At 34.6% G+C, this 22349-nt stretch overlaps 1 protein-coding gene across 1 annotated transcript; it reads left to right on the forward strand.

Annotated features, from left to right (window-relative positions):
• The first annotated feature begins 4918 nt into the window (after window positions 1-4918).
• LOC306871050 (palmitoyltransferase ZDHHC21-like) lies at window positions 4919-21371 on the forward strand. The gene is made up of 9 exons (XM_079418725.1): window positions 4919-5015; window positions 5573-5633; window positions 6050-6244; window positions 7441-7539; window positions 9135-9246; window positions 11726-11864; window positions 13749-13865; window positions 17776-17819; window positions 18869-21371. The coding sequence occupies exons 3-9, from the start codon at window positions 6091-6093 to the stop codon at window positions 18996-18998; spliced, it is 795 nt and encodes a 264-aa protein (XP_079274851.1). The 5' UTR covers window positions 4919-5015; window positions 5573-5633; window positions 6050-6090; the 3' UTR covers window positions 18999-21371.
• Window positions 21372-22349: the final 978 nt, after the last annotated feature.

Below are 22349 nucleotides of genomic sequence, written 5' to 3' on the forward strand. Positions count from 1 at the left end.
AATTTTAAAGCAAACTCATCTGGCACCAGTGACCCATCTTCTATACTGACCACTGGCTTGGATTTGAGTTGATCAGAGATTAGCAAGATTTGTGAGAATTTTGAAAGGTTGAAAGAAACGGAGAAATTGAAATTGGGAACGAGTTGGTTCTTTTCCTGAATGAAGGCATGCAAAAGTGTCATGAACAGCCAGCCAAAAAAACTACTTTTTACTGGTGGGCGTGAGGGATGTGTCCTACATATATAAAGACACATTAATAAAATAAATAAATTACAGCATGAGCTAACTAAAAAGCAAAACTATATCTGAGCACTTTTTTCCCCCTATAAATTGTATTTAGAAGGTCTTAATATTTAATATTTAAAATAGAAAGCAATTTTTTTTTTTTTTTGTTTTTGAATCTATGATTAATAGAAAGAAAAAACTTATTTTTAACTTTGTATTCACCAAAGAAAAAAATATCACAGGTTCCAAAAAAACAACAACAATATGAAGCAGCACAACAGTTTCAACACTCATAATAAATCAGCATATTAGAATAGTTTCTGAAGGAAACATATATACACACACACACACAAATATATTAAGGCTCTGACTCTGAATATATAAGTTTTGTAGTCTACAGTTACAGGAAGATCTTAGTTCCATACATTACTTATTGTGTGGAGGTATGGATCATGCATATAAAACTAATATAAATTAAATATGTTACAAAAGAAAGATATAAGAATTATTAAACGGGTTGAATATTACAAACCAACAAACAAACAAAATTAGTTGATTTAGTTTATTTTTATACAGCACAGATAATGTACAAAGTTTATAATAATTTACTTCCAAATTGCCTCAAGAGGCTGTTTGAAATAAGAGTAAGTCAGTATAAACTAAGAAGAATGTATTTGTTTAAATAATAATAATAATAATGGCAACAACTAATGCAAAAAATAGGTTTTGGCCTATATCTGCAAGGGGTTAATCTATGGAATAATTGTGATAAGGAATTAAAATTATGTATTTTCTTTCTTTCTTTCAAAACACAATATAAAACAAAATATATAAACACAACAAATTGTTGGCAAACCAAGGAGAAACCACGTCCCAAAGACTTTATACTTTACAAAGTGTCCGAAAAGGAGTGGGATGAAGCAAAAGCTTATTATTTTTCCCTCCCCTTATACAAATCCATAACGCTCCATATATATTTTAATATATTACATAAATCCCATAAATTCCTCCCAAATTAACAATAACTAAACACAAACCACATGGTTTTTATCCAAAACAACCAGTCATTCTATAATCACAATCAACCTTATAACCGCCACAACCCTCACAATCCCCTTATACATCCACATATCCTTTTAATAAAGTGTTTTTATAACTGTTTTAAACTGCTTAATATTTATACGATGCTTTAACACCTGCTCCAAACCATTCCACAACCGCACCCCACAAACAGAGATACACATACTTTTTAAGGTTATTCTTATATTAATCTTTTTAAAGTTTAACCCTTCCCTCAAGTTATACCCACCCTGCCTTTCCAGAAATATTTTTGGCAAGTTTCCCGGAAGTAACTTATTTCTTGCTTTGAACATAACTTGTGCAGTTTTAAATTTAACCAAATCAATGAACTTCAATATATTAGACTGTAGAAATAATACATTTGTCTGTTCCAGATATCCCACATTATTAATAATTCTGATTGCTCTCTTTTGTAATATAGATTGTAAATTGGTTTTGTAGGTATTTCCCCAGATTTCCACACCATAACTTAAATACGGTTATATAAATGTGTTATACATAATATGCATTGATTTATTATCCAAAATATGTCTTGCTTTATTCAGAATTGCTATAATTTTTGCCAGTTTTGCTTTAACATACTTTATTTGTGGTTTCCAGCATAACTTGTGGTCTAAAATAACACCAAGAAACTTATTTTCATATACTCTTTCTATATTTACATGATCAATTTTCAGTTCCACTTGAGGGTTTATTTTATATTTTCCAAATAACATAATCATTGGTTTACTTATATTGAATGATAATTTATTTACATCAAACCACCGTTTTAATTTATTCATTTCTATTGTTATCACTTCCACAAGCTGTTGTAAAGTATCCCCGGAACAGAAAATATTTGTATCATCTGAAAATAAAATAAATTTTTGTCTATTTGATACTCTACACATGTTATTGATATAAATTATAAACAATTTTACAAAGCAAATTTAAGAAAATGTATAAAAACAAGGTGATAATTACATGACTCAATATGAATAATTTGTATAGGCTATTTAAAATATTGAAGTAATAGCTGGAATGTGTATTTTTGTAATTATGTATGTTTGGAGCTAGCCTATGTATGTACATTTTGGGAATAATAATTTACACATTTTGGGAATATAGGCTATAGGCATAATAAGCAAAGGCTTCGGCCTACACCTTTTTCGGTAATTATGTTTATTTATTTAATTTTTTGTGAAAAGTTGTCTGTGAGGACCGACATTTTTTTATTTATTTTTTGATGATGATGATCTAATCATGATTTCGGTTTTTCAGATGTGATTGAGAACCCCAGGTGATTTGTTCATTTCATTTGTAGCGTACTTCATGAGATATTTTGTAAAATGATCCATTCAGCCCATCCACAAATTCATCTGCTTCATCATGCTCCTACTTTTCACACACGTTTCTCAGTGTATCCTCTGGCAGACTGTCTATTTTGCAGAAGCTCTGATTTGATTCACTATTGAGATGCTGTGGAGGTATTTCGAGAGTGATATTCTCCCACTGGCTGTCGTCAAACTGCTCGCAGACATCCGGTAGTGTTTGACCCGCTGTTAGTCAGTCTGCCGAATCTGGTCTCAAATGCCCAGAGCCATAGAGAGAGAGAGTTGCGACAACTCCATTGACTCCAATGGACCGTTTTTTTACAGCAATGGCGGATCGTGGAGCCACTCAATAGTTCCCGGAAGTTCGCGCTAATACTATCAGCACCATGCAGCAGAAGAGATGTGTGTTTTGTGATGAAACAAATTGTATATTATCAGCACAGCTAATCAAATTGCCTTGTGCATTAAAACGGATCATTATGAGATTATTCCTCACTTAGTAGATTTACAGGATGTTAATCATTCTCTACATGCAGTTGCATACATCGTTGTGTAATTAAGGCTTTTAAACGTGATTTTTGCTGGTGGGGAGTTATTTAATAGACTTGGATTTATTGCAAAGGATGCTGATGGACCTAAGTGAGAATGAAAAGTTTAAAATAGATGAGCAGTTTTCATTTCAGAATTACGCTAGGCTAAATTTCCAAAACTGTATTATATACCACTACTATTTTATAGAAGTAATCACAGTAAACTTGTACATTATTACTGTATTTTATACTTAAGTGTCTTAGCAACTATAGAAGTAGCCTACTGTGTTGAAGGAGCAGTGATGCCACAGGACTGAAATGTGATGGAGCATCACTTAACCATTTCTCCTGTGTTTTTCTCCTTCTCTATCTTGCTCAGAACAAGAACCACCTGAAGACTCCCTGTAATAAGACATCACCCTCACAATGAGTCTCTTCACTGGGTTTGGCAAGTCTCTCCCTGTTCTTTGTGAAAAAGTGCCAGTTCCCAAGTATGATTCCATCACATTTTGTTGGTGTAATCTATAGATTGCTCCTGCTGACTATATCCAGCCTCTCATGAAGACTTCAGATGACCCAACACTTGTGAAGAGATGACGCCAACCCTTGAGAGGACTTCAGATGAAGCTGACTCTGAATAAACATACAAAACTGAAGTATAGGCTAAATATCTGCCACCTAACTACTATTCACACATCTGTTGCTAAAGAAAATGCTGCTATTTTAGTGTAAATAGAATTCATCATTATTTGCACTTAGTGTAACTACATGTCACTCTTTCAAATAAAAGTCACCAAACCCAAAGAGCATCTTCACAAAATATACGTACAGTTCAAGATCTTGTGCTCATGGAGAAAAACGATTCGCAAATTTACTATTGTGCGATCTTATAAAATAAAATATACTCTGAACAATTTAACACTGATGGTGTTTTATGTAATTAGCACCAAGATTACCTTAAAAATCTGCCCAGGCCAGCTTGACCTGACTTGAGTTTTATCAAACCACTGTGGGCAGTTTTGGACAAGCATTTATTTCCATCTTCAACATCTCTAGCAACATTTAACTGGAGACTGTTCCAAACTGAGTCTATTCTCAGAAGGTTGGAAGCTGTATTGAAGACAAATGGTTATTGAAAAAAATCCTTTAGTCATTTCATTATTAATTTAGCAAAACTGTTAATACATAATTACAAAAGATTGGGTGACAGGGTTGTATATTTAGTCAAATATTTTCTATCATTTAGAAAATCAACAGGCTTCGAGGTAAATAAAATATATTCTTAGTTTAACGTCGTTAAATAAAATTTAGTGTAAAATGTGTAACTAATTAGGCTATTTACTGGTAGCCTATGTACCAAATAAATAAATAAAAAACTCTTGAACCTGTTTTATTTTCAACGAATTGTCAATGAAAGAAAATAATTGTCCTTCAGAACATTTGTGATTTGTTTAAAACTCCATAGACTGCTAGTTTGGGACGAAATATTGGTTTGTAATTAGTGGTAAACTTTTATTTTCAACAATAAATAAATTTAAAAATTATTATTTTTCATACGTTTCATGTTAATTTTATGTTACATTACCGGTATTTAAATAAACGTATCGAATAAGCTTCTTAACACAATCATGACAGCAGTTCTAATAGCTATATTTCTGAAACCACTGTTTTTTAAGGGCTTTTATAGTTGTAAAAAAGGTGTTTTCTTATTCTTACATTTCGACAGTTCAGGGGCGCCGTCCACAAAAGTAAACGCGTTCCGCTCTTTGCGGCTTCCGTACAATCACAGTCCAGGAAGAGCTTTCTTTCAATCAACGCTAAACGCGCGACACGCGTCCAGCTGAAACACCACCGTGTGACAAAATCAGTGAGTGTTATTATGCTTCGGTAATCTGATGTCATATTGCTTTTCGCAGGTTGTGGCTTTGTTTACCAGATTTTTATCATCAAGAGTCAGTGAGTCACTGCCCGGGCATGTTTACTAGTTACATTAAATATATGATGAGTTGAAATAAAGAGATGTGACTGTTTATGAATTGATTTCATGTTGCTCCCAACATAAGGAGAACTGTCAGTCCATCTCTGTTGCAGAGAAGTGCCGTTTTAGATGAGAAATCACAACAGTGTAATCACTTATTTTTATTTATTCATTTATTCTTTCTGTGCATTTTAGCATTGCTCAATTATTTCGCAAGATCAGTTTGATTACATGGGCGTATGCGTGAACAAAGCCAGTGTAACGTTAGTCGAGTAGGTGTTCCTCATGTGACCTCATTCATCACTTTTACTGCAAAATCTAACAATTTCAGGATCACTCTCGTTGCATATAATATTTAAACGAAATAAATATTTATGTATTTTATTTTTTTGCAAAACTGCAGACAAATCTGACACCCATAGACCTACTGATTTTGTCTGTTTTAGGTTGGCATGGCTAGGGCCACTGTGATGCTGCTGCTTTCTGTGGACTGACACCATTAAAAAGGTAAAACTGATTCATGTAATGCTTCATCCATACACTTCCTATCATATGCAAGATTTTAAAATCCCGAGACACTTAATCATCATCTAACATTATGCAGCATGTATCCATTACTGCTTTTTAAAAATCAGCAGTAAGTTCATTCAACACTGACGTAAACATTTGGACCATTTTTTTAAAACTATACCACTGACAAATTATCAGAAAGTGTCCATATCTCTTGAACTGCATGAACTCAGTGTAGTCTTCTGAAACACACTGTTGTCTTGCTTCATTTAATTGATGTACTTGTGAAGACATTATTGTATACGCTGGTTAATTTTTCATACCCTTTTTTGGCCTTGAACAAATCAATATGTTCCATATTAAATGGTATTTTTGGCTACCATTAATCCAAACTGCATTCTGTCTGATATCAGGAGCTGCTTCGGTTATCCTGGCACATACACCATCTGAAAGGATGAAGCTACGACTGCATTTTGTGGTGGACCCCATGGGCTGGTTCTGCATAAGCATGGTGCTGTTTGTCTGGTTTTATAACAGCTTCCTGATTCCCAAACTGGTGCTGTTGCCACATTATGCAGAGGGACACATACCTGCTGCACTTGTGGTCTGTAAGTTCTATACAAGGCCCTATTATGTGTTGCAATCTGTTTTTTTTTACAGGTTCAGGAGAGAACAGTTTTACTGATATCTAATTGTTCTACAATAAGGTTTGTGCAGATCATGGGGGAGAAGCTTCAAATGAGTCGGTTAAAACTTGAATTCTTCTTAGATTAGAGCAGAGCAGTGAGATAATGAGGTCTTGTTCACCGTGAGAGTAATTAGACTGGCAGGACAGGTTTACGTACAACAGGTTTTTTTCCCACTACACATCAACAGTTCAAAACTAATTATAAACCTGATACACTGGGAGCATAAGAGTAACTAATTTGCATTTTTGAAGGAAATTTTAGACAACAAGAGAATAGTGTTAAATGTTTAGTCTGCGGTCACACTAGACGTTGAGCATGCATATTTTTATGGACACTGCAACGGTTGTATGCAGTCTTTTAAAAAACATAATTTAACTTAAAATAAAAATTAACAATCTATTCCACTTTACCACAAAAAGAATGCATTGTTTTAATTCAGTTAAGAGGCCACGCTGTGACACCAATCTTCTATTGGTCACTCATCTTCACGTGATATGAATTTGCAGCTTTACCAAACTTGTCCTTTGGAATGCAGAAAAATCTGCACGATCTTGCGTTTCCTGTTTCCCACATTCAAGGGAAATCAGTGGTATGAACAATGATGTATGTCTACCCCTTTAGGCTTTGGTTCTGTATAAATGGCAAAGTTGACAAGTTAGTAAATAAATGCTAAACAGACAAGACTAAGCACAATTTAATATGCAGAATCAGATAGATTTAAGAAAAAGGACAAGTGCAATTCATATATAAAGTATTATTATTATTATTATTATTATTATACGTACACAATATCCCTTATCACAATAAGCCCTGTTTCCAAGGTGATTATTGGTGATTTTTTGGGGGGGACGGTTGTTCTGCTTAAAATTTTAGTGGAAACCATGATGCATTTTAAGGATTCTTTGAATAGAAAGCACTTATTTGAAATATTAATCCTTTGTAACAATGTACATGTACATTAAGGGGCTATGCTTGAATTAATTGCACAAGCTTTAAATTGAATTTTCAGGAACTTGTGTTAAATAGCAATGTAATTCTTCTCCCCATGGCTGTTTGACATTTAATTTCTAGTTATATGTGATAAATGTGAAATTTCTCTCCTTCTCTTTCTCAAGTTTACTATCTAGCATCACTTCTGTGCGTCTCAGCATTATTCAGGGCTTCCACCGCCGACCCCGGAAAACTTGCTCAGGACCCCAAAATTCCACTCGCGGGTATGAAACCTAACACTCACATATATGTTCTGTTTTTTTTTTTTTTTTTTTTTAGTGTAGTGTAGCAATTCTTGTATGTTATTAATCCACAGTCTGTGTCTAAACTATTCTCATCCCACTTATTTAATGTAGTAAATAATTTTTTTCGCACTTGTTAAAGGATTTATTATTATGTGGGCTTGCTAAAACTGTGTGCTTTGGAATTTAATCTGGATGCAATAATCTAATAATTATAACACACAAAATCCTGATTTGCCTTCATCATCTGGCTAAATTGCTAAACACTAAGTGCCCCACAGACATAAAATGAGAAACAAATATAAAACAATGTGCCATTATTTGTTATCATAAAAGTGATTACATATATGCTTGACCTTTCCACTGTGAATATATCTGTAAAATGTTTATACATGCAGGTAGATTCTAAGGATGAGTTAAGTTTACTTAAACGCTTTTACTTGTGCTGTTTTAATGTGATTAAACTTGAAGTTCCATTAACTAACCAGATGAGGGCAGTATACCTCAGTGTTCAGTGACTATATAATAAATATTATTTAATAAATATTAGTGTTGTCATTTTCTCATTTTCAATTTTTCATTTTGACAGATAAATGTTGTATTTCCCTGCTTTAGAAAGGGATTTTAAATCTGTTTTGATAGGAATTTAAGTCTGTTATATTCACAAGTGTACCAAAATACACTTTCCATTGGATTGCTTGTATATTACTATAACATTATAAAAATTGTCTAACATACTAAGCGAAGATATTAAAGGGTTGCTCCACCCCAAAATGAAAATTGTCATTAATCACTTACCCCCATGTCATTCCACACCAGTAAAAGCTTCATTCGTCTTCGGAAACACAATTTAAGATATTTTGGATGAAAACCGGGAGGCTTGTGACTGTCCCATTGACTGCCAGAAAAGTATGAAAGACATCGTCAAAATAGTCCATCTGCCATCAGTGGTTCAATCTGAATTTTATGAAGCGACGAGAATACTTTTTGTACGCAAAGGAAACAAAATATTTATTACATTTATTAATGTTCCAGTTAATGACAGAACATTTCTGATTAATGCAATATAAATGCATGCTACATAATATAGGCTTGCATGTTTTGATGCACAGTAATATTTAACATGTCCATAATATTATTGCTGAAAGCAACATTGTCTGTTGATAGTAATTTGTGAACACTATGTAGCACACATTGGCACAAGATGTTTGTAGAGACAGCTGTAAGTAACCTTTTCATAGGTTGGTTTTCCTGAAAAGTGCATCCCATCAGCTTGGGACTCGCTACTTAATCAACCAGTAGTAGAAAAACAATGTTTAGGAAACCTGCTTAAAACTAGTAATATTGAATTATTTAAGCAGTTTTCAACTTTAAGGCGTGTCATTGTTCACATGGATAAAGTAATTTGTCCTGAATTTATGAGACTAGAATAGTTTCTGAACATCAAAATATTTTTTTCTCTGAATACCACTAGATGGCAGCAAAGACCTTTTTTGTTTTGTTTTTGTTACAGTTACAATTTTTGTAGCAGCACTGAAGTTAATTTTTTATTTTTTTGCATTTTCTTGTCATTTTAGAGAGGGACGACTGGGAACTGTGCAATAAATGCAACACGATGAGGCCAAAGAGGTCACACCACTGCAGCCGCTGTGGCCACTGTGTCCGTCGCATGGACCACCACTGTCCCTGGTAAAACTTCAACAAGAAATAATGAAGTCAATACCCTACTACAAGCTTTTGTTTGAGCACAGCAGTCTTTAAAAAACGTTCTGTATCTATATATTGTTCATGTATTTTGTGCATGTGAAAACACAAATAACTTAATTAAGTGACCAAAAAAACATAAAAAAGAGTTAGTGTGTATTCACACCAGGAAGGTCTAGTTCACTTGCTTTGGTCCGGATCAAATACAGTGGTGTTGTTTTTTTTGTTTGGTGCGGTTTGCTTTCACACTGCACTTTTTGCAAGTGAACCAGAAATTGTAAACACAACCACACGTGTGCTAAGTTTATCCATTCATTTGACAAAAATTCTGAAGCAGGGAAAACAAGAAGTGCAAAAACAGGCTAATCATGGAGATCTTTCGAAGTGCAATTTTTATTCTTTTACTGATTTGGTGTTGTCAGATACTAACGCGATATGAATAAACTTATGAGCATCATATGAGACAATGAGAAGGCGAGTCAGGATCATCAATTTCATCTTTGCGACACTGACTCAGAAAACACTAGTTTATTATTAATAAATAATTCAAATATCTCCTTACTATTTCCCCCCAACATATACATGGTAACTTTTGTGCAAGCTTTAGCCTATTTAGCATGCTCATGTCACGTTGCTGTGCGCCATGATCACGAAAACTCATAATTTGCATGCATTTTTAAGCATTTGTGGTTTAAAAACAAGTGATTGAAACGCAAAAAACAGCACTACATGTGCAAACTGTCTATTTCTGAGCGTGATTTCTGCATTTGGGTCGGGTCATATTCACACCTTAAACAAACCATACCAGAGTTTGTTTGGAAGCAGACCGAGACCACCTCTTCAGCTGGGTCTCGGTACGGTTGTTTGGTCCACACCGAGTGCGATTGCTGTATTTACACCTGCCCAAAAGATCCGCACCAAAAGGAGAAACGAACTTCAGTTCCATTCAATCGAACCAAACAAGACCGGTGTGAATACACCCTATTTTATTTTTGGTGCTCAGATGCTTATCTCTGTGAGACATGTTGAGATTTTTACAGTGGTTTAGGATCCAAACTGAAATCTGGCTGGTTGACCCAAGTTCACAGTATAACCTTAAAAGACCCTGTACCCCAGAAAGCTTTATATTCCTGGTGGGTTTTGTATAGAGGAAGTTTAATGAAGTCTCTGTAGAGAGGTAAAACAGAGGGAGAGGCGATATCAAGTGACCAGAGAAGCCTGTGTTAAGTCCAGCCCTACAGTACAGCTGAAGAAGGCTGCTGTCTGTCTGGACTCAGCAAATCGTGACTCCCTGTCATCGCCTGTAATGGCAGGGAAGAGGAGGAAAAAAAACGTGGCCATATCATTTTCTGTATTCGTTTTACTAACAGTTCATCCTGCTCTCTCTTTTGGCCCTCTCTGCCCTTTTTCTCTTCTCTCATGTTCTTTATTCTGGTGCTTCTTCCTGTAGCTTGATCTGTCTTAAAGGTATAGTTCAAACAAAAATGGCAATTATGTCATCTTTTACTTACCCTCAAGTTGTTTTAAACATATATGAATTCCTGCTGAATACAAAAGATGTTTTGAAGATTATGGGTAACCAAACAGTTGCTGGTCGCCATTGACTTCCATAGTATGGAAAAAATACTGGAATTTTTTGGGTGAACTATACTTTAAAGTGCAAAAAAATAGCATGAATATACAGAGACAAAAATACAATTAATAGCTCTATGATTGCTTTTGTCAAGATAATTAAATCAAACATTTTTAATAACTGAATAATATGTAAAAGTATGGTATTCGGGATGAAAAGCACCCCTACTGTTGGGGCTAAAGGGACAATAATTAATCTGATAATCGATAACACCCTAATTAGAAAATACAACCACCACTCCTCATTTATATGATTAAATAAAACATTTATTTTTATTTTCCAACAAAATGTGTTGCTCCATGAACTATCTATCTATCTATCTATCTATCTATCTATCTATCTATCTATCTATCTATCTATCTATCTATCTATCTGCTACATAAATCATTAAAAAACAAAAATATTGGATTGACTTTGCATTGATGCTTGCTGTCATCTCAAGAATCATCCAAATTTCCATGTGCATAGTGAAACATGGATGTTTAGAAAAGTGACGTAGTTGTATATTTGCATGTTTTGTCTACGTGTTAATATCAAACCGTTATTAAAATCAGTTGTGAAATCAAGTAAAAGTTCCTGTGCGGAGCACTACTTGTGTGCCTTGTGGAGTTCCTACCTATTTAAAGTGCTTCAAAATAGTCATTTGAGTTTTTCGTTGTTTAGGATGCTGCTTTAGAGCAGGGTTGTAGCATGGCGTTTACTAGGTTTAATAATAGATCTTTTTCACATTCATGTTAGTTTAGGTATTATGTTTTTCATTTGCGATTCTTATTATACTTTATTAAAAATACCTGAAAAATGTCTCTGTTTCTTTCCTCTCTGTTTATGCAGGATTAATAACTGTGTTGGGGAGGATAACCACTGGCTCTTTTTGCAGCTGTGTTTTTACACTCAGGTTCTGAGTCTCTACACTCTGGTGTTGGACTTCTGCCAGTACTACTACTTCCAGCCCCTGTCCTCGGTGGACCGGGTAAGACGGTCTTTCATTTACACACGTCCATTTATACTGCCCAAGTGCTTAAAGTCACTTTAACATTTATAGTTTTAAATCGCAGGTTTTATTTAATTTTTAATAGTTTTAAACACTGATCTCTCTCTCTCTCTCTCTCTCTCTCTCTATCTCTATCTCTCTCTCTCTCTCTATATATATGTATGTATGTATGTATGTATGTATGTATATATATATATATCTCACACATATTATACTATAATAGATCAGTGGTTTTAAAGTACACTTGTTCCATTACAGTCATGTAGGTGGACCTCAACACACATTGTTTTACACACAGTACATTTGGGTACCATGATGTGGTAACCCATGAACAAGCTTTTTTAAAAGTTTTATGTATTATGGCATAGTGATAGTAATAGCATGGTACTTTTAAGTTACATTTTACATATTACTTATTATTTGAATTGTTTTTAGTACAATTAGTACCAAAAGATATTGAAGTTTGATATGATTTCAAGTTCATTCATCACATTTGATATGGATAGTCAAGTCAGGTGCATTGCACTGTGGGATATAGTTCAATACGCATAACATTTTGGTAGATGTATATAGTTATGCAGATATATTATATGGTAGTATGCTTTTTTCATTTAGCCAATTTTATTATTCTGTGGTTTAGTAGAATCTTCTCAATGGAAGCAGATGATTAACATTGGATTTGCACCACTTAACTGAGATTAGGGACCTGCAGGTGGCATCCGCATTACTGTCAAGTACTGAATAAGCTGTTACTTTGAGTGAAATTTAATACAAGTTGTATTTGCATGCATTGATCAGTTATACTGGTCATCCAAAACACACCTGCAAACAGCAAATTCCCAAACTTTGGCCCTTTTCTGTTTTATTGCGTGTTTTATAGCTGTAATTTGCAATGTAATATTTTACAGATTGATTGGAAATGCTTGGAATGTACATAGTTGTTACACAAGGCAGATAAATATAAATATAACAACAGGAATCTGTGTGACCTTTATGAACTAAAAGCAGATCAAATATGGAAATAAGTCCTTCAGGGTAAACGCTGGATTGACTAAAAGTAGAGACAGCTGCCAAACTGTCAAAACATAATAGTGTATTTTTTATGTTAATGTTTAAGGATTAATATTTATATTTCTGTTTTTCCTAAATTAAAGTTTTTAATCTTATATTTTAGAGTTGTAGGCTGAGGATTAGTGGCATTGGGGTAGTGAGTGATAATGCGATTTAACCTTTTTGATAAAATCAAATGAAATTATACATTTTTATTAAGAACAAGTGATCATTCCTGATAAATTTCAGAGTGAAAATTTTAGTGGCTATTTTAAAAACTAATGGCAAGTGAAGTTGTGGGACTTGTTTTGTTGCATGTCTTGAGAATCAGGAATATAGTGGTGTATTTTCTGTCAGAGCATTTAAATTCAAAGGAGCATCATTCCAACTTGAATGCAGCTGAACAGCTGAGCCATCATGGCAACAGCAGACCGCCTGCAAATAAAAGCCCATAATGCTCAATTTCCTGTTTTTGTTTATTCTGTGGAGCATTGTGTGCAAGTAAACAGACGCAGCTGAAAAGCGAGAGATGGGCACAGAAACAGCTGTATGGGAGAGATAGTGACGTTATCGCCTGGAAAAGCTTTCCCACAAGAAGCTAAATATTGTGGATTTTGTGTATTTGTGTGTGTTTATATGTGTTCAGTGTAATAGACACAGAAAAGCCTTCAGCAGGAAAGGAAACAAGCTAAATATGTCACATCGCTTCCCATAACTGCCTGCAGTGCAAAAATCCTCTTTGTGCATGCATAGCATAATGATTTGACTTGGAAATAGTCTAATTTATAGCACATGTGTAACGTGTCTTTTTAGGTGGACTCTGCGGTACGTCATGAGTTAGCTCTTCTACGTGGGTCCTGTTTCATGGGGCTGATCATGTTTGGTGGAATGGGCAGCCTTTTCTACACACAAGTCAAAGGAATCCTTGCAGTAAGTTTTGCTTTTTTCTTTAACGGAGTAAATAAATGAGCTTGTCATCTTAGCAGGTTTAACTGATTTGGTCATAGAGATTACTTATACTTGCTATGGTGAGATTCGTCGTCTTGTGTGGATTTTCTACTCAGACTCATTTAATGCTTTTTGTAGGTAATTACAGGTGTTTTTTTTGTTTGTTTTTGTAAAAACAGTTTAAGAAAATTAAGGTTTGATGCATTGATAAAACGTTCGCTATTCAAAATCTTACAAGCAAAGATTGCATCATTTTGATAATTACTCGCATATTGAATTGCAATGGGCTTTTCTTTCTTACACCTTTTTAACCATTTCTAACACTGCTATCCAGTTCTGGCTTTGGAGACCTACTTTCCTGCAGAGTATATCTCCAATCCTTAAACGCATCTATACCAGGTAATCAAGGTCTTTAGAATTACTAACAGGTTAGTTTTTGCAGCAGGTTGGAGTGAACCTTTGCAGGAAGGTGGCCCTCTGGGATATAATATAGCCATTTACACTGCAGTGCAGGTGTTTCATGCACAGGGGACAAGAAACAAGATGCATGTTGTGGGTCATGACAACAGTATATGATACAGCTCTGATGCTACATTTTATTTACACAGAATCAGTCTAAAACCTAAACCTACATAAAAATTTCAGGTAGCCATGAAAGTACTTGTTTTTCCTTCAAGAAATGCAAATCTAGTTATGTTGATCTTCTGAAAAATGTTTGTAAATATGTTATACTTGCATAAAATTTCACATTGTTGCTGCTGTCATGACTTTGTCCAACATTTTTAAGGGAGGTGGTTGTTCCATCACACACAATGCGACATTCAGAGAATAATCTATCTATTGTACAGTTTATTTAGGTTGCCAAGTAATTAGTAAATTGGCCTTTTTGTGGAACTGTATGCATGCAATGCCTTTGAAGGGTTAGTTCACCCCAAAATGAAAATCTATAAGATTTTTATTCATCTTCGAAATATGATGTGAAGATATTTTAATGAAACCTGAGAGATTTCTGTCCCTCCATTAAAAGTTCAAACAACCAAAGCTTTGACATTTCAAAAAGTTCATGAAAACATAGTAAACATAATCCATATGAATATGGCAGTTTTAAATCCAGGTGTTCTGAAAAGACATGATTGTTTAATATTTATTTTATAGTTTAATTTATTTTGTTTTATTTCATATTTAAGCTTTATTTACATATAAACATTGATCAGAGTTCATAAATAAAGCGGATCGAAAATGGTAAACGAAAGTTCAAACATGATTGCTTGACATGCAAGAACCAATGAGGTTTGCTCTGACCTGTCACACAAGTATGGTTGAGTTTCTGTGTTTCATAGTTTTGATGGGTTTTATGTATGTGCTTTGATCAGTGGCGTTTTGGGGTAACCGACTTGGTAACACTTCATAAGTATACAGTAACAAAACGCAATCCTTTGCAAACTATTAGTTTATAGTTAATTCCCAGTTTATAAACTGTTGTCTATACATTGATACGTTTATGTTATGGACAAAAAGTGAGTTCTTCGTACATTGTCAAAATAGTTAACACATTATTATTATTATTATTATTATTATTATTATTGCTCAGTTAGCTCATATGTAAAGATTTAAATGTTTTATTATCAAGTGTTAACAGTGTTAACAGTGTTATAGAAACACTAAATGAAAATACTAAATGAAAGGCAATAACCTACCTTTATTAGACATTAATTGCATTTCTAAAATGTTAGAAATGCATTAATTTAGCATGTTTATCAAGTCACTTTACACATAAACATTACTTTAAGTTTCTTTACAAGTAATGACTTAATGTTTTTATGATCCACCCTATCCCTTTAACATTACCACTTTTTAATAAATGAAAAATGAAAATGTACAGTGACAGTTACGTTAATATGTAAATATTGTGTTTTTGTGTCTGCAAATATGTTACATAAAATGCATACAAATGCTCATGAGATCACATTTAAATGCATCAGTAATCTGTAAATCATTAGTGAAAATAATTAGGATAGTTACTAATTCATTGTCACTTTAATTTACTGTTTTATTTTAACTAGACTATTAATGTATTAACAATGCAAAGACTACAATTTTTAGAATATGAATTAACTGCAAATGAATAGTTTGCAAATAATTAAGTACTTTAATTACTCACTATAAAGTGTTACTAAGAAATCTTAAGGGAATAGAGCAATGTTGGGGTGAATGATTGATTACAGCATTTTTGGGTGAACTGTTCCTTTAATGTTAAGGTCAAAGCAATGGAAAAACCAAACTGGTGGCCATCGCAACCACACTGGCCTGTTTGGCTAAAATGACAAATACAGTCCTTTATTCTGTTCGTCTACTTCTGTTATGTCCTCCACCCTTCCTCTGTTGATTAGGCCTGAAACATGGCTATGATTGGGGGGAGTGGGATAATCATGTTTAACTCTGATCCTTTAACTGATGACTTCATGTGATAGCCAGGGCAAAGAGGATTAGTAGTGACCTAGTTAAATTCAGTAAAAAGTGCAGCCCTTTAAAAAGAATACACCTCCCCTTAATCTTATTCTCTGGTTCCCAGTCATGTTCACTTGACCCCCACGCATCCACCATATGCTGTGGAAGTGTGTCAAAGAACACGTCTCACTTCACATCCTATCCTCTGTCATTTGAATACGAGGGTCTTCCATCTTCTCAGTACAAATGTCCAACCGTTGAATGAAATACAACTTGCTTTGGCTCACTTTACCCAATACTAACCTCATTCCAAACCCTCTGGACAACTCTGTCTTCCTACAGAGGCTCATTTGTGTAATTCCACCAACTGAAAACATAGTTTTCTCATTAAATATTACACAAGCTATGTCCAGCCATTCTTTTAGATGACCTTTGACACTAACCCATTCCTGCAGGAGACTTCCTTTGACGACGCTAATCTTGTGTTGGTAAAAGTCCATGTTAAGCTGTTTTATCTTGTGTCCTGTCCTGCCTTTAAGCCATCTCCTTATCCAAAGGCCAGAAAAGTCCCAGTGCTTTAACACACAAGCTACACCTTCACCCTGCTATCCCGTGTTGTGATGTCTTAGAAGATTTAGTGTCTGACAGGGTGGTTAGCGCGTAGCCTCGTGCCAGTCATAGCAAATGAGGAAGCAGACTTAACCATTGATCCCTGCAAAGATCGTTTCCTCACGCATGCTCTCTGAGCCCAGATCAGTTCAGCCTGAACTGTTGCCAGGTTGAATTGGCATGACACTGGCTGCTCCAGGCCAAGAGTGTGTCCTCTAGCGGTTCACAATGTGAATCTGACTTCAGTCATTGACTTCAACAGTTCAAGTCAGACTTCTTACATAATGTCTTATGGCTTCGGGAATATTTTTTTTTTAATGTATTTGTCTTGTGTATCTCACACAAAGCACATATTGTTCTAGAAAGCCACTGTCAGTCACGCGTCCACCATTTTTCACACAAACAGGCCCTTCAGTCTCGCCTCTGTTAATCCTACCTTATTTACATATTCAGTTGTTTTTTTTTCTTTTTGCCGCGTCTCTTCACCTGGCAAGCAGGGGGGATTTTAGCATCCCTATGCACGCGGTCCCATTGTCCGAAGGCAGATGCCCTTTTGCCCCTGTGCCAACTTGGCAAGGTGAGGAGGGCACCAAGGGAGTGTTGTTGCTGTCGGCTTCACTGTCTCTCTTTTGTCTCAGTGTATGCTATTGCAGTTTTCACTCCCAGCGTGGGAAAGATCAAAAACCGATCCAATTCACCCCCTTGAATCCACTGGCTTGCTGTCATAAATCATTTCACGAGTTGTCGCTGTATTGTCTCCTAAATTTATAAGAAATGACATGTTCATAGTTCAGTGGTGATACAAAGCAATATCTTTCATTGTTTTCAACAACAGGACACAACTACTATAGAGAAGATGTCACACTTACTGGAAGACATGTAAGTATTGAAACTTACAGCATCATATCAGCCGTTTAATAATATAATGTCCTCTACCTAATCATTACACGTAGACCTGGAGACTGGGACTAGTAGTCACAGCTTGAATATGAGGTTTTTAGACAAATCACACAAATGTGTGTTTATCAATCTATGCGCTGTTCAAAAGTTTGGTGTCTGTAAGAGGTTACTATTTTTACTATTATTGTTATTATTATTTATTTATTTGTTTTAATATATTCTTTATTTAATTGCATTTAATTATTTCAAACATTAAAGACATTTCAAATAAATGCTGTTCTTTTGAACTTTCTGTTCATCAAAGAATTTAAAAATGTTGCCGTTTCCAGAGAAGTTGTAAGCAGCACAACTGTTTTTAACATTGATCAATGTTTCTTGACAATTAATCAAAATTTTGCTTTGCCATCACAGGAATGCATTACATTTGAACATATATTAAAATGAAACATGAACAAAAACTGTCATTTTAAATTGTAATAATATTTCACAATATTATTATTAGTTCATTTTTGATCAAATAAATGTCACCTTGGTGAGGCTTCTGACTTTTGAATGGTTGTACAGATGTCAAACATTCAAAATTAACATTTATGGCTAAAAAAGTGGTTTGATATTTGTACTTTGTTTTTGTTTTTTTTCTCAATTGTTTTGGATTTAAAAATAGTTGAAAATTTAACTGGAAAATCTGTATTAGGCTGTTTAATAGCAGGATTCGTAATAAACATGCCCTGCTATTGGACACAATAGGTCAACATTTGTTAAATAAACACTTTCATCTAGTGCAGTAGCTTTGCACAATAGCTTTTTTTTAAAGCCAAGAAGTTTAGGGTGTGTGTCTCTTTACAGAATATTTTGATTTTAAAAAATTAACCTTTTTTTTATTTATTTTAAAACATGTTCACTGAAGTAAAATGTGTGACAACTAGACTCGGTCTCTCCTAAAGATGTTAGGTTCTCTGCGTAGTTCAAATGTGATATTATTTTGCATCAGCTTAAGATGCATACTTTAATTTATTCTGTGCCCCCAGTGGACCGCGCCGGTCATGGCAGCAAGCGATGGCTGAGGTGTTTGGCACTCGCTGGAAGATCCTGTGGTTCCTGCCGTTCAGGAGCAGACAGCCTCTAAGGCTCAACTTGACCTCCCGCTCTCATGTGTAGACAGGCAGACAGAGACACACACACATCACTCCAGTGGGGAAGGTCACCCTCCGACAACCCCCCTCCCCACCCCTGGTCTTCAGCAAAATCCTCTCCAAAATAGCTTGGTATCTCTACAGGATCAAACTTTTTCAGGTTCTTCAAAACAACTGATAATTATCTGACACATATCTATTCATATAGAATGAATACAGTTGTAGTTGAACATATCAGTGATCAAAAACATAGTCTTTTTTCTGTTTTGACTGCACATGCTGGGGCACGTTCGTATTTACTACTGAAATAGGATTACAGGGGATAGTTTATTGTGAGGCTTGGTTGTCTCCAGGGTAACTCTTATTTGTTGAGACCTCGGCCCAGTCCACTCCCCTAGGTCTGGATCACGTGAGCGGCTTTCATGCGAGTAGGGACGCAAGTGGGTGGAGATTGTCTGGTTTTATGGCACTGAGGGTTGATGGCTCTCGAGGTGAGTCATGACCTCTGGCATGGGTAAAAGACACTGCTGAAGTACACACACACACAAACACAAACATAGTTTACAATAACTTTCGCTATCATGCACATAATTACGCATACCTCACCAAGAACTGTTAATGCCTCTGCTGAGCATTTTACTACTATTACTGCAATTTTTGATCACTTTTTTTTTCTTATTAATGTTTGTGTGCCTTTTTAAAATCTGCAAGTTTTTAACTTTTTTTTTGTCATTTTGATCTGATATGATCACTGATATGTTTTTTTGATGAGCTATTAAACCAATGTTAATAATAATACTTAATGTAAGTTTCATATTTGAAAACGATATTGCCATAATATTACCTTAAAAGATGCTTGCAAAAAGATAAAATGTTATAAATTAAGTTCACTGATGTAAAGATACAATTCACTAAAAGGGGATAGATGAATCATGATTTATGTAAATTATTTTTGCCCAGATTTGAATGAGGTTTGCACAACGCTGACACATAAGCTCTTGGTTTATCATTAAATTACCTTTTTAACCTTTCTATGTGATTCAGATCAACCCCAAAATCTAATAGCTAATCACCAATTTTCTGAAGTGCCTCAAAACATGCAGTTCTAATAAAATAACTTGCTATCTGTTAGGTGCACAAATACACCACTGACTTTTTGGTTTTAGATCAAATTTACTTTACTGTGTTTTCAAGTAACTGTAATGATCCACAGGAACATTTGGGTTCATATTACACATTTATCTTCACAAGCCATTATAGATGATAAATTATTACACAATAATTTGCACGAATACAGTAGTTAATTGTGCAATTGTGGTTTTTGTCCACTAGGCCTGAGTGAGTGTAATCGAGTAAAGCTTGGGAATTATGATCTGTATGATTTTGACACATGAATAGGCACATTTTTCTTCTGACGGTTGCACTGGCGGTGACCAGGTAGCCCTTTCTAGCCTAATTCTAGCTCTAGTCGACATTCCATTCAAAATGTCAGAGGTACAAAAAATGAATTTAATTTCAAAACTAATTTTCTGCTTTCATTTTTTCTTGCGTTACACTCCACCTGCATAATGTTTAAAGAATGGTTGCTTGTTTTTTGTTACAGCACTTAGAAGCTGACAACATTCACGTCATACGAGAGAAACATACTTGAATATTTATTGTGAATATCATGCATTTAACTTGTGTCTTTTTCTGGATGTTAAACTTTTAATTTTTTTTTATTGTATTGGTAGAGGGTGTAATAATTGGTTATTAAAAACTATCTTTTATGATTATTTTTAATTTGAGTATTGTAGCAGCTTTGCTCTTTTTCTTATTTTAAATGCAAGACATTTTATTATTGTTTTGTTTTTACTAAACCAACGATGGTGTAGTATGAAACACTGGGGGCAGATGCAGTGCAGGGACTATTGGATTGATTCCATTACTCATATGATATTTATTCAATATGTTTAGCATTACAGAACAATTTTCATATCCTTATATTAACATGATATCAATTATTAAGGGAGCAGTATACTCACGGTAGCTGTTGATCTAGGCCGTGTGTGTGTGTGTGTGTCCATTGTAAAGCAATAAAACCTACTGGAAATTATTCACTATTATCGCAGATATGACAATTGTATGTGCAGGTAGTTCACTGAACATTATTTTATTTGAATCTACTCCTCATGAATATTATTATATTGGAAACTAATGGCTGTCCTGTTGAGGATGACGACCCTATTCAGGTTTATGATTGAAATGTATCAGTTGTGGTGTTTCTGTCTATTTCCTTCATTTGTGGTTCCAGTCACAAAGTTTATTTTGTAATCATGGGAGTTTTAAGTATATCAGATATAAATTATTTATGAAGGCATTTTAAAAAAAATAAATGGTGTTCTTCTGCTTGATGTGCAGTTATTTAAGTGTGTGCTTTTTCTCACATAAACATTAGATTCTAGATTGTTGGTTGTTTCTTCAACTATGGACATTTTTTGTCTTTGTGGACATTTAGAAAGTCTCTTAAAGTGCTTTTCACATTCTTACAAGTTCATTTAATTCATAACAATGTCCAAATTGTTGTGAAAATACATAAAGCTCAATTTATTTCAAATATCATGAGCAACTGTCATTTCCATTTTTGTTTTATAGCCTGTTGAGTTTTTATTATAAAATTGCACATTGCTTTATCATAATAGTTAGCATTATTTATAATTATGTAATATTTTTATTTCTGCATATTTTTTAGAAGTTTTTATAATGAATCGTCACACAATAACTAATGAAATGGTTTATGTTTATGTGATATCCTCAGTTTTCAGTATTTAATCATACAGTTAGGTCCGTATATATTTGGACATTAACACAATTTTCATAATTTTGGATCTGTATGCCACCAGAATAGAATTAAAATGAAACAATCAAGATGAAATTCAAGTGCAGACTTTAAGCTGTATGTCAAGGGTTTGAACAAAATTCTAACATAAAATGCTTAGGAATTACAACCATTTTTATACACAGCCCCCTTATTTTCAGGGTCTCAAATGTAAGTGGGGAAATAAATGATCCAACGGTAGCTGCACGCATCTCAGGCTGCCTGGCGGACATCTCGGCGTGGATGATAGAACATCACCTACAGTTCAACCTGGCAAAGACTGAGCTTCAGTTGTTTGTTTGTGGGTCTTTCTGCCATTGGTTTTGTCTTCAGCAAGTGAAATGCATGCTCAGTCAGGTTGAGATCAGGTTATTTACTTGGCCATTGCAGAATATTACTCTTTTTGACCTTCAAAAACTCTGAACTCAACTTTGCTGCATTTGGCTGCATCTGGGCAGGCAGTATATCCCTATATACTTCAGAATTCATTCGCCTGCATCCGTCTCATCATCAGTAAAC

The sequence above is a fragment of the Barbus barbus genome, assembly GCF_936440315.1.
Source record: "Barbus barbus genome assembly, chromosome: 1".
In the NCBI taxonomy this organism is placed as follows: Eukaryota; Metazoa; Chordata; class Actinopteri; order Cypriniformes; family Cyprinidae; genus Barbus; species Barbus barbus.

Excerpts from the sequence above, each read along its gene's own strand:
- LOC306871050 (XM_079418725.1), top strand. The coding sequence starts at position 6,091 with ATGAAGCTACGACTGCATTTTGTGGTGGACCCCATGGGCTGGTTCTGC. Across the intron at positions 13,866-17,775 it reads AAGTCAAAGGAATCCTTGCA|GACACAACTACTATAGAGAA; the intron begins GTAAGTTTTGCT and ends TTTCAACAACAG. Across the intron at positions 17,820-18,868 it reads TCACACTTACTGGAAGACAT|TGGACCGCGCCGGTCATGGC; the intron begins GTAAGTATTGAA and ends CTGTGCCCCCAG.